Here is a 14,063-nt window from a genome sequence, read left to right as displayed (position 1 = left end):
TTAGAAAATTATGTTAAAGACACGTTCCGTTCACTTTTTATTTTTCCAAATGGTACGTTTGTTGTTAGACATGGAAATAGCTGTAAACGATTAAAAGGCAAGGAGTGTACTGAATAGCGCTCTGAGACATATCGGAAACATTTGTGTAAAATGAGTATAAGGCGAAACTCAATCTTAGTAACACCCCTCTTTTTCCACCCCCATGAACCCCACACACACTTTATATGACCATCAATTCCAATTTTACGTTATATATGCCCCTTAGACAAAACAAAGACTGCTACATTTAAATGAAATTAAAACAATACAGATGATAACAGGATTAATGAGATATTTATTCTTCGAGTATTTTTCTCAAAGTGTTTCGTTTTTCTTCCTCATAGCCTTTGCACACTTCTGGAGGTTCTTGCATATAGCACATCATAAGTGTGGTAGAGTGGCAGGTACATCCATTACATCCATCATCGCATGTGAAATGTTCGTCTTCTCTGAAAACTCTTCCTCCATTGACACATGTACCTGAAACAAAATAACTATGTTTGTCTCATGTAGTAACAATTAAACTACACTGCGGGTAAAACAAGTCCAACTGTTCACATCAGTTATAATTGTAAATTTGAAATCCAAATGGATTTTAATACCGTTAACTACATGGTATGTTCTCAAATCCTACCAAAAATGAGAACAATAGGATAAAAGTTTAATATAAACTGATGTAATATTTTGTTATTTCTCAGTAAGAATGAGATTTTCTTATGTAGTCTAGGTCATATACGTTCTTTTGTTCCATTTGAGGAACTTGATATGCTTACTCTTGCGTAGTATCTGAGTTTGCTCTCGGTTTTAAGCGGGAAATCTTTATTTTTGTGTGTAGTGTTTTGCGGACTGTTGCTTATTTGTCCATCTTTTTTCGTTTGGCCATGATATTGTTTATATCTTTCTCCAAATGTATAATGTCTTTTGATTGCCCCTTGGTATATTTTGCCTATTTTATCTAGTTAGCAAACAATCATCAGAAATTTTCTGATAATTCGCGAAGGTTTTTATTTGCTTGATTTTCAATGGCAAAATAATCCGCAAGAACGTATTCTATGCAAGGAATGCAAGAAAGTGGAATCTAGTATTATGTTTTATGTATCAAACTGCAGGATCATGAAATAATTTTCCAAAGATCCCAATAAGACGAGTTCCAAGGAGGAAAACAAGCTTATTATTATTCAAGAACACCAATTTTTACCCTACTGGATTAGAAACTAGAACTATTTATTGTAAGTAACATTTGCTAGTGCAATATACTATCTAGTCCGACTAAATATTCGTTACGGCTTTTTTCAAAATTTTATATGTCTAACCATGAAATCAAAATGTTATAGGGCACTAAACATTTCTGGGGAAGACACTTTTAAATACATAAGGCTATTTTTTTTTTTCATTTAATTAATTCAAGTAAAAATTTCCTAAAACCAACAGGCCAGCCAAAATAAAATCACACATAATTTTTTTTAATTTACACCTATAGTAAATCATACATAGTTTTTTTAAAACTTCAACATAATTAAATATGTATTTCAATTACTGGCTTGTTACAATATACTTCAGGAGTCCAAGCTCCTCCTGATGTTCCCTGTTACATTCCACTAATTACTCAGGGCAGTAATTAGTTGTAAAATTCATATTACATCAGATATATATTCAGTAATATCACTCATAAAGATTGTTCAAATGTTTTCTAATGGTTACTTTAATATTATTTTGAATTGTCACACTTACTCTTCTATTGAATTCATTAATGAAAATTGAAAAAAAAACATTGACATTTTTTGTCTTTTGATTATGTAATACGCTTTGTTAATAGAAAAACTAACAATTGTTAAAAAGTAGTCAGAAATTTTATATCCAAATACTAAATGTTTTAATTTTATCTTAAAAGTTATTTTTGTTATGGATCATAACTCGTCCATTCAAACGATTTATCTATAAGTGTATTCTTTAAAATTGTCAACATGCATTTGTTCTAACAGTAAGAGACTTTGATGACAGTAAATCCATTATAATAAATCGAATAAGGTAGATCTCTTGATTGTTTTCGTTTTTTACAATTTTTTTATAACCAAAATTACGCATTTTTTTAAACGTCCATTTTGATAAATGCAAAAATTCCGATGGCCAGCGATTTCTTGACTATTATGGAGCTACATACTAAATTTGGTGCTTGTATCTTCAAATGAACTATTTTGCCATATTTCCGCTCCACTAAACCAATACATGTAAATAATAAACTTTATAAAGAGCAACGAATAATTTTGAAAAAAGACGTATGCAAGCATGTAAATGTTAAAATTGAAAAAAAAACAGTTTTTTTCTGTTGAAGTGGGAATGCTTTTTTCAGTCTCCTTCAAACACCGTATTTTGGTATTGTAAACTTGATTATAAAGGCACACCCTCGGCATGGCATGCAGGTACCTTGTCTAATAAATATGTTCCACCTCTTACTCACCTCCACAAAAAGGACAACCAGTTTCTGGCACAATTGGATCAGAACAGTCTGTTTTAGGGCAATCCCATTCAACACAGTAATTATTTCTGTCTCTAAAAATATTATGACACGTTCTGCCATATCTAGCACCATTAGGAAGACTTGGTATGGTTTCACCTTCTTTATACACAACACATTTATCACCGAGAATACATGAGAATCCTGTGAAATACAAACTTAGTTTATTAAAAACAATCATTCCCAGCAAATATTATTAATCTCAAATTATTTTTTTCTCGATGGTAAAATGTTTTCAAGTCGAATAATACTTGCGATACTTAAATTTAATCTTTGTCTTTAGTACTAGTAGTTATTGTAAGCTTTTATTTTCTTGCGACATGACATGACATCCTGCTTATTAATTTTGGTACATGAAATGATATTCGTAATTATATTTTCATTTGTTTTGATGAATGAGCTTCTTTCTATCCCCTTTGTCATTGCCAGTAAATTGTTAAGGTATTTGTCTTCCCCCTTTACCATTGCCAGGAAATTGTTAAGGTATTTGTCCCCCCCTTTTGCCATTGCAAGTAAATTGTTAAGGTATTTGTCTTCCCCCTTTGCCATTGCCAGTAAATTGTTAAGGTATTTGTCTTCCCCCTTTGCCATTGCCAGTAAATTGTTAAGGTATTTGTCTTCCCCTTTTGCCATTGCAAGTAAATTGTTAAGATATTTGTCTTCCCCCTTTGCCATTGCCAGTAAATTGTCAAGGTATTTGTCTTCCCCCTTTACCATTGCCAGTAAATTGTTAAGGTATTTGTCTTCCCCTTTTGCCATTGCCAGTAAATTGTTAAGGTATTTGTCTTCCCCTATTGCCATTGCCAGTAAATTGTTAAGGTATTTGTCTTCCCCTTTGCCATTGCAAGTAAATTGTTAAGGTATTTGTCTTCCCCTTTTGCCATTGCAAGTAAATTGTTAAGGTATTTGTCTTCCCCCTTTGCCATTGCCAGTAAATTGTTAAGGTATTTGTCTCCCCCTTTTGCCATTGCTAGTAAATTGTTAAGGTATTTGTGTTCACCTATTGCCATTGACAGTAAATTGTTAAGGTATTTGTCTTCCCCTTTAGCCATTGACATTAAATTGATAAAGTATTTGTACATCATGAAAGTGCTGTCTCTTATTAAAAAAAGGTTTAAGATCGATCAGTTATAACAGTAACTAAGGATAAACCTTTTTTAGAAACTGTTCATGATTCAATCGGATGATTCCGTCAGTAACAAATTATTCTAATACATGTGGAAATCTTATTTTGTTTATATCTAATATGGTTTAGTTCTTACCGCTTAAAAAAGTAAACATTTTCCGTCAAAATTGACTTCTCTTTTTTTCATTAACGGTAATACTGCCGTGGTGAAAGCTTTTCTACCTTACAATTATGAAGATTGATGGAAAAAATCTTCTCTTTAGCTTCATTATTTGTTGTTTTTTTTTAATTTAAAACAGTTACGATCTTTCAATGACTTTCGGGGATCGTAAAGAGTTTGTTACTTTTGTCCTCTTTTTCTGAAATTACTCTTTTCTGGATTTAGCTGCACCAGGAACGCTCAAACCTATACCTTTGAAGGAGGACAGGAATGCCCTTTACCGTCAGGCGTCAAACGGTCATTTTCGGCTACCGTTAGCGTCAAATTGGTTTAAATTTTATCGTGATTCGTCAAAATATCCGTATCGTGATTCGTCAGAGGTCTCAAATAATTATCCGTTACCGTTATTTTTGGAAAAAATTTAACGTGATTCCTAAAAATCAGTCGATTTTTTTTATCGTCATAAAGAAAATGTACATTTTATCGTCATGCACCAAAAATTACCGTTAACGTCATTTGGCAAGATTGTTTACCATTATTCGTTATTAGTAATAAGACAAAATTATAAAAAAGGAACAACAGAGAAAGATCGCATTAATTGTTACCTTTTTATGTTCTGCAACACTGGAGACAACATATTATTTTTAATAAAACGGGATATATATAAACCTAGTTTTTGTAAATTAACTCATCATAGATACCAGGCGAAAAAAATTCCTGTTGATGTTCTATAATGTATCTGTTAATGTAACGTGTAAGTGTAAACAATACTTTCCTGCGTATTTTAAATGTAGTTTGCATCGTGCTATTTCCAAACTAATGATACAAAGGATAGGACATCGGGCTTGTTTTACCTAAAAGTTGTGCAAAATTCCCACGTTATATCGTACACGATATTGCAAGAATACGTGTGCAGAAGGATTGATTGATCGATTAATTGGGTGTTGCCTGCTATACCTCCTTCCAGTAGCAAATGTGTCGTGAATATTAAATACGCAGACAAGAAAACTCTTAACATTCTTTTTGAAAATGAAGAGCAAAAATTGGATCATTGCACTTATTTAATTTCTGCACAGCACGATGAATAATTTGAAATACATTCTATAAGAAATAAATTATCTTAGTTATCTCCGCTGAAAGCTAAAAGTGTCTATATTTTTCATAAATCAGAAGTTATAACAATACAATGCAAAACTTCAACTTAAAAGAATCCACGCAAATACATTGTGACAAAAGTTGTAAAATTGATGATAACTTTTCATGAACAATATATACAAAAAATATAGTATGTATGCATTGTTTTTATAAGATCTAGATAAAGCATCTGCTATTTCATTATCTTTACCTTTAATATGTTTTACAATAACATCATATTCGTGTAACAATAAAATCCACCTAGTCAACCTCTGGTTCTTGTTTCTCATTTTTTGTATGAAGGTGAGAGGATTATGATCAGTATACACAAGAATAGGATGCATAGTGGGATTTAGATATATATCAAAATGTGGAAGTGCAGACAACAGTGCAAAACACTCTTTTTCAATAGTTGAATTATTTTCTGATGTTTATCTAATTTCTTAGAAAAATATGAAATAGGTGTTTCAACATTATCATCTGTTTCTTGATATAAAACGGCTCCAACTACTACATCACTTGTGTCAACGGCAAGTTTGAATTTTATTCAAAAGTCTGGAGTGATCAGCACTGGATTATTAACTAAAAGTGATTTGCTATTTTCAAAAGCGTTTTGACAATTATCACTCCATATGCATTTAGAATCTTTAAGTAAAAGATGAGTCGGTGGTTGAACAACAGTAGGAAAATGTGAACAGAATTTCCTGTAAAATTCAATCATGCCTAAATATCTCATAAGTTGTTTTTTTATTTGTAGGAGGAGGAAATTTGGTAATTGCATCCACTTTAGCCATGATAGGTTTCACTTGACCTTGGCCAACTGTATGCCCTAAATAATCAACAGTGGCCTGACAAAATTCACCTGTACTAAGATAATATATAAAAGCTGAAGTCCCACCTATCTATAATTGATTGCAGACGTCAATCTTAATTACAATGCTTGAGCAAACATTTATAAAAACAAAGCAAGCAAACCCAACCAAACCTTTTAACTACAAGCATTAGGGAAATAGCTTTAATTTAAGCAAACTAATCACAAATCATGTTTCAGACTATCTAAATCAATTGGAAAAAAGTTCAGTTTTCAAAAACCTGCCATGCTTGATACCCTCAAATTATACCATAGTATAGAAATATGTACCATACTACCTTGTCACGCCATCATACCATTTATGCATGTATACCTGTGTACCGTTGCATTTTGTACTATATAAAACTATACTATACTGTACCTTGTTTAACAGTATGCCCAGTTGTACTATGACTCAATAATATCGATATTTATGACATTGATAACAGGCAAAATGACAAATTGACATTATATTTAATATAACACCAGACATTTACTTTATGATTATAATTGTAAACAATCATCCAATCAAGTCAATCGGATGTCTGAAAGTAATTCAACGAAAGGTTTTATCTGTATTTACAAAGAGTTGTGTTAAAGTCAGGTTTTGGTCGTAAATATATTGCTCCTTTAATAAGTTTTGTTTTTTCCTTCTGTGAAAAGTAAAATTACAAAAATACCGAACTCCAAGGAAACGTGAAGATAACTTATTTCAAATTAGGTATTTTACTATATTTAAACTATATAGTAAAATGGTAAACTTATGTACATTATTTGCAGCTGTGTATTTTAACATCCTAAACAGGTCGTTATACTTGAATCTTGGTAGGGTTCGTGTTGCTCAATCTTTGGAATTATATGTAGTGTTTTATAAACGTGTTTGTTTTTGTCGTTTTTCATTATTTTTTTGCCACGTTGTTGTTAGTTTCTCTCGACTTATGAATTTTGAATGTCCCTTCAGTGCCTTCCGCATCTTTCTATATATATATGTATTATGGCGCATTGTGGACAGATTGGTGAACGTGCGGGAAAGCAGGTACCAGATTCGTGTAAACATTAAGGAGAGAGAAAACCAAGGTGGCAATCAGAAAGTATATATGTCCATGAATACAGACAACATTATTGTCAAAAAGAAAAAAAAAGACAAACAAAAATAACAAAAAACACTCCATTGATAAGTATGATAACTTAAGATTAAGAAACACGAACCCCTTCTCAAACTGGGGGTGAACACATGTGCTCCCGGGGGGGGGGGGGGGGGGGTTCTTTCACAATCGATGAAAGAGGACGGGATTACGATAACAAGTGTAACATAAATGTGTCGAACTCTTCCCATATAGTTTAAACTTTTTACCATATGTGCAACTACATTAAAGGTGTGTACCTGAACAATGAAATTATTTGGATAATACTGCATATTTAGATTTTGTCAGTTTTTATGGACTTCCCCCTTTTTAAATTTACTTTGAAGTTCGGTGTGTTTGTTAATACTTTGTTTTAAAGATATTAAACTTCACAACATCAATGACGAGAGTTACATATTTTGTATAAGCTTACAGTGTTTTCAATCAAGAGCCTTCAAACCTGAAAGAACATTTGTATTTGGCAAAATTTTTTGGAATTTTGGGTCCTCAATGCTCTTCAACTTTCTTTTTTATTTGGCCTTTTTAACTTTTTCAATTCGAGCGTCACTGATGAGACTTTTGTAAACGAAACGCGCGTCTGGCGTACACAATTTCAATCTTGATATCTATGATGAGTTTATTGTATGTATATTAAATATACACATCTCATCTTGTGTACCTATTTTGGGGAAATCGATATAGCAGTGGCGGATGAGGAGGGGGGAGTTCTGGGGGTTATAACCCCCTCCCTTTTTTTTTACGATCAATGCTTTTGAATGGGAACATATGGTTGGAACCCATTTTTTAAAATGGCTGGATCCGCCCCTGTATAGCTTGATCACAATTTTCTTATTCTTATAATGTTGTTTTAAGCATTAAAGGGTCATTAGATATGACACATAAAAGGCATTATAAAACAACGCAATTACCTATTGATGCTCGAAATTGAAGAGAAAATGATAAACGGTTTAGTTTATGATCCGTATTAACTATTTATTGTGATTTTGTCCGGTGCAATATAGAGGGTATTCTCTACAAACTAGCAGAACTTGAGAATACTGTAGTCTCAGGGATACAAGCAATTCTTCAATTTTGTATTCATAATTACATAATACAAGTTCTCTTTGTCCCCGGTGTTCATCTTCAATATACATAAAATTGAGAATGGAAATGGGGAATGTGTCAAAGAGACAACAACCCGACCACAGAACAGACAACAGCAGAAGGCCACCAACAGGTCTTCAATGCAGCGAGAAATTCCCGCACCCGGAGGCGTCCTTCAGCTGGCCCCTAAACAAATATATATACTAGTTCAGTGATAATGTATGTTCAAACATTCTGAGAGGTTTGAGGGCATTATGTTGAAAATGTAGGAGATGTTGAATATCACAAAACAGACACACTCAATCTAGAATAAACTGGTAGGAGAAGTTGAATATCACAAAACAGGCACACTCAATCTAGAATAAACTGGTAGGAGAAGTTGAATATCACAAAACAGGCACACTCAATCTAGAATAAACTGGTAGGAGAAGTTGAATATCACAAAACAGGCACACTCAATCTAGAATAAACTGGTAGGAGAAGTTGAATATCACAAAACAGGCACATTCAATCTAGAATAAACTGGTAGGAGAAGTTGAATATCACAAAACAGACACACTCAATCTAGAATAAACTGGTAGGAGAAGTTGAATATCACAAAACAGGCACATTCAATCTAGAATAAACTGGTAGGAGAAGTTGAATATCACAAAACAGGCACACTCAATCTAGAATAAACTGGTAGGAGAAGTTGAATATCACAAAACAGGCACACTCAATCTAGAATAAACTGGTAGGAGAAGTTGAATATCACAAAACAGGCACACTCAATCTAGAATAAACTGAAAGTTTTTCTTAGAAAATGAAAGGATATGGAGTAAATGTACATGGGACAAAATCGCACACAATACATGGAAAACATAGAAAAGTCATCGTCTTAAAAGACTGTTTCAAAGTCTGCAAAATCTACAGAAATCAAGTTATGTATCATAAGAAAAGTGCACATCTTTAATGAATAAGCACAGATTCTATAGATTTTAAATGTATAGAAGAGGTTGCTTGCATGAAACATGTACCATCGTTAACCGCCCCTTCGCCTATTTATTATTATGTTCGATATACTAATTACTAGAAACCATTCAAATTAAGAAACTTGGATGGTCCTTCATAGAGCTTTAAAAGTTCGTTCATATTGAGGAAAAATTAAAAAAAAAAGCCTCAAATGAACTAATGAAAACATAAACTCTTTGGAAGAAATAGAAGACAACTTAATATTTTTAAAACAGTTAGTATATGAATATATTTAAAACAAAGCGTTGACGGCTGCATCCCAGATTTTGAACTCAGATTGAAAATAGCATATAATGACTACGGTACTGCTTTTACTAATCAAGTCTCCAAAACGAAGTTTGGAGACTTCTAGTGTATGCTCGATCGGTTCTTATCAATAAGTTGCCAAAAACCTCATCATGTGGCAAACTTGAACAATTTGGTGGGTTCTAAAGTGGAACATTTAAATACTTTTTGGTTAAAACTAAAAAAACTATAGAAGTTATTGAATTTTAAATTGAATTTAAGATTAATTTTTTTGTCTGACAGATAAGAGACAAAGTTCTGTTTGGGCGACCTATAGCATTCTAACACAAATTACTGGTTATTCTTTTTTTTTTCTTTCTCTTATTCTTCTTGTCAAGTTACCGCAATGAACATGCTACTGAACCGTATTAGAACATTTTTCATTTTTTTCATTTTAAATGGTTATTACTTAAGAACAGTAAGTGATTTAGACACGGGTTCTTCAGTAATTATCATGGGGACATATGACCTACTTATGGGTCAAAAGGTCGATCGTCACCTTTTGCTTTTTCTTTCACCTGTCTTTAAGATTATTTTTAAATCACACAAAAACCGTAAAAGATATATGGAAGAGTTCTTCATGACAAAGACACAAAGAAACAAAAATAAAATAAAGGATAAGTTCCCAGGGAAAATCCCTATTGCTTTCCATTTGAGAATGTTCAAATATCCCGAAGAAGATTGAGATCCCCATCCCTCAAATCAAGTAGTTTTTTGTGGTGAAGATGAATTGAATGATGTATAGGTTAAGTTCCCATGTGTCAACTCCACTTCATGTCATTTAAGAATGTTCAAATATCTTGTAAACCATACTTTTTCCTCCTTTGCAATTTCAGGATTTATTGAATGATATAATGGTTGAGTCTCGAGAGATCATCCGTAACCCCTACCATTTTAGAATGTTCAAATATCTTGTAAATGCTCCATCCTTAAACTATATATTTTCTTGTTTGACATTACAATATGAATTTAATGATATATATGGTGAGTCCACTGGGGTCATCCCACTCCCTGTCATTTGAAATTGTTCAAATATCTTGAAAATGATGGAGATCATCACCTTTTATCAAACCTGATTGTATGTAAGAATTATTGCTCATTAGATAATGCCTTTATGAAGTAAGTGACACACTGTGGCACAACTATCATCTCTTGTTTATAAATGATAACGCGTTAATGCTAACTAGAGTTAATATATTACTGTTACAAGTATCTTATATGAAAGCAAACGGAAAGTTGGTCAAGGACATAGGACTGAATACAATAAAACTTGATTACATTATCTAGATTGTAAGCTTTAGATATTTGCTTTTTCAATCAGATATTTAGGAATAATTGACATTTTTGCCGCTCATGCATGGACATAACATTTTTCGTATTGTCTTATCTTTTTGATATCTCAGATATTTTAATTGGGGATGTGAAATGCGAACTAAATGTTCGCTGTTTACAATTGGAAGTAAATAAAAGTCTATCTGTGCTGTCACCACCTATTTGTACAGACATTTTTCACATTTTAGAATTCTTACAATATCTAATTTAAGAGCAATTATAAATTATGTTTCCGATTATCTAAATTCAATTGGAAAAAAGTATCATACTTCAAAAAATGCCATGTTTCAAACCATCAAATTATACAATTGTGTTATAATTTGTACCATATCACCAACACCGTATCATCGTACAATTCATGTATACCAAGATACGGCGGTATGTGTACCATACCACCATACCATATCATGTACCATTCCATCGTACTAAACAATGTTTAACAGTATGCCAGTAGCGTTTGTGAATATCCTGTTTACTTGAAGTACGTGTCAAGAAGTCCGTGAGTATTAAACCCGAATTATCCAGTCGTTGTATTCCGATCACTACGATCACTCCACTCTGGAGGACACTGACCGTAAGAGGGCGCTGAATTATTCGAGTGAGTATTTCGTTTGATTTTATATATTTAAATTTTATGTGTAATACAATAAATGACAACAGTCGTTCTGTATCATTTACCCGTAATGATATAAATTATTAGCCATGGTAGATTTATTATAGCATTCTTTTCCTAAATTTTTCGTTGATAAATTGAGAAATAATTAAGAAAATACGGTTCCAACTCCCTCTGGGAAAGTAAACCATAGACAATGTAAGCTATTCTTTTTAAGTTCCTTTTGGTCATTTAGATTTTTCAGTTATTTATGCATCATAGGCTTTCACTGAATGTTCGAGTTTAGGTGTTCCGCCTGAAGATCAATCCAGAAAAGCGCTGCAAACACACAATTTATAAAATGTCATTTTCGTTTGCACATGCTTTATCAAACCCATAAATCTGTATTACGTCTAACCCTTTGAACATTTCAAGAAAGTATATATAATATCGCACTTTCAATATCAGACACCGTATCATCCCTCTACCAATATAACCCGAGCAGAATTCTTTGGATTATATTGGTGAATCGGGTTGATATGAGTGTGATATTATAAAAACCATATAATATTCTTTATTGATCTTTTCTTTCAATGCAAATTTATTGAACTGGTTGTTACTTTGTTTCGTATTTCTGGACTGAATGGACAAGTCTAGCAGCGTCGGTTAATGTATAATGCTTACGGAGATCTAGGAAACATCATGTATCGTCGATTCCGCGGAGAATCTTTGTCATGAAGTGGTTTATCGTAATACATTCTCTAGGCGTTATTGCTTCAATTTGAGTCTTGAAAAAGGGTTATATTGTTTGTGGATTATATTTCTTTACTATTATAAATTTAATGGTCAATAAAACTCCACTGCGATTGTTAGTATAGTAAATAAACAGATGTTCAGTTAAACACAGGATAAATTAAACTGTATGAAACATGGGGGAAAATATTTCATCATAAATTATATATGTTGATGTTATTTTTATAATGTGATAATCATACCTGCCAACTGTCACTATTTGCGGGGGATTTCCCCCATGAAAGCTCCCAAATGGAAATTTTGAAAGAGCTATTTTGTCCACAATTAAAACCAAGTTGCTTTCTTTAAAAAAAGAAAAGCAACACGTGAACCCGAGACCGCTGACTGATAACCAAAAAAAATGTTGCTGATTTTTTTTTTGGCTTTAGATTTGATATAATTGACTGAATAGAATAATAAACCGATGATGTTAAAACACCTTTATTGAAAATATGTAATTGTGTGTGGATTCTTACACAAGTCAATTAAAAGCGATGTTGTATTTTAGTTGGAAATAGAAAAATGTATACAGCTACTATATGAATTCACCTTTTAAGGCTTGACTATTTTATTTATTACTTGAGAGTGTACATCAGTTTTTCTTTGTGTTTAATATACATACAAAGTCCCAATCCTATTGCAATTCTTAGTTTCTGCAAACCGAATGTCTAAAGCATATTGCAAATTGCACAGACCAATCGCAATATAAATTTAAGCACTCAGTTTGCTAAAATAATCTGGATGCATTTATTTCGTCTGTCATATCTTCATATTTTGATTCCTTGATAGCTTCAAATATTTCTTATACTCATTATTGAAGCTGTCGTCTGTACTCACGGTAGATGCTCTATCGTAGAGAAATTGAAAGTCCAATTTCCATGTGAAGTGTAACTCTGTGGCATGCAACTTGTAAAATGTTTCGTATTTTAGCTTTTAGTGTAACACACCAGCTACATTGGGGCCTCTTATAAACTGATAATTTTTTCGGTCTATAAAAACATCTCAAATATTAAGGATTTCCTGAAGTTACTTTAATCGATCCAAATATTCTATGGGAAAAACTTAGTTCTGAAGAAGATTTATAAATACCTGAATATGCTCTCAAAAGAACCAATTAATATAAAAAAAAGATATGTTTCCTATGTAGATATATAAAAATGTATAGATACCAGGATTAATATGTTGTATGCCAGACTCGCATTTCGTCTACAAAGACTCAGCAGTGACACTTGAATAAAAAAATGTTAAAAAGGCCGAATAAAGTACAAAGTTGAAGAGCATTGAAGACCCAAAATTTCGAAACAAAGGTTTTGCCAAATACATCTAAGGTAATCTATTTATTCCTTTGGAAGAAAGTCCTTTGTATTTTGAAAATTTCAAAGTTTATAATAGGACAGTCACTCAAACTAATAGAAAAAGAAAAGAGAAATAGCTAGAGGTCAGAATACCTTAACTTATGATGACCATGATTCAACGTCACATGTCCAGCTCTAACTGCCGTGTCCTGAATTTAGATAAGAAATTCGAAAATTCACGGTCCACGAGTGAAATTAATATCTATGCATGCAAGTGGTTTTCTTGCGCAGCGCAAGAAATAGTGAGTGGAAAGCATACGCACTGATACTCTTGATTACAATACGCATTTGCGTCATCACGTATATTCATTCTAGGCTCAAATCTAACGCTAGTTGAATTCGAATGTCAAAAAACCTACCTCAAGTGTTTTGACTCCGGATTCATGGCCATTTAATCCGAAATTTGTGTAAACGCAAACCGATGTCGTGTCGTGTGAACAGGGTGTAATATAATGAAAATAAATCAAGACGGGTGTATGATAGCTGGTCAACATAATGAATACTAGGGGCGGATCCAGCCATTTTTAAAAGGGGGGGTCCAACCATATGTCCCCATTCAAACGCATTGATCGTCAAAAAAGGGGGTTCCAACCATCGGATCCGCCACTGAATACACAATTTTCGAAATCGCACCATATTGAAAA

At 32.7% G+C, this 14,063-nt stretch overlaps 1 protein-coding gene across 1 annotated transcript; it reads right to left on the bottom strand.

The window, feature by feature from the left end:
* Positions 1 to 314: 314 nt before the first annotated feature.
* LOC127733539 (uncharacterized) lies at positions 315 to 3,606 on the bottom strand. Its single transcript, XM_052242889.1, has 3 exons — positions 3,555 to 3,606; positions 2,498 to 2,698; positions 315 to 519 (listed from the first exon to the last, which is right to left on the bottom strand). Exons 1-3 carry the CDS (start codon positions 3,604 to 3,606, stop codon positions 335 to 337), a joined length of 438 nt encoding a protein of 145 aa, XP_052098849.1. The 3' UTR covers positions 315 to 334.
* Between the last annotated feature and the right edge of the window lie 10,457 nt (positions 3,607 to 14,063).

This window comes from Mytilus californianus, unplaced genomic scaffold (genome assembly GCF_021869535.1).
Source record: "Mytilus californianus isolate M0D057914Y unplaced genomic scaffold, xbMytCali1.0.p SCAF_3, whole genome shotgun sequence".
NCBI classification, from domain to species: Eukaryota; Metazoa; Mollusca; class Bivalvia; order Mytilida; family Mytilidae; genus Mytilus; species Mytilus californianus.
This window is presented reverse-complemented; position numbering and strand designations above follow the sequence as displayed.

Bases quoted from the DNA above. Each gene is read 5' to 3' on its own strand.
- LOC127733539 (XM_052242889.1), bottom strand. From the start codon at position 3,606: ATGGCTAAAGGGGAAGACAAATACCTTAACAATTTACTGTCAATGGCA. The intron at 2,699-3,554 runs GTGAACACAAAT...TGTATTTCACAG, and splicing joins TTTACTGTCAATGGCAATAG to GATTCTCATGTATTCTCGGT. The intron at 520-2,497 runs GTGAGTAAGAGG...ATTTTGTTTCAG, and splicing joins TGGTTGTCCTTTTTGTGGAG to GTACATGTGTCAATGGAGGA.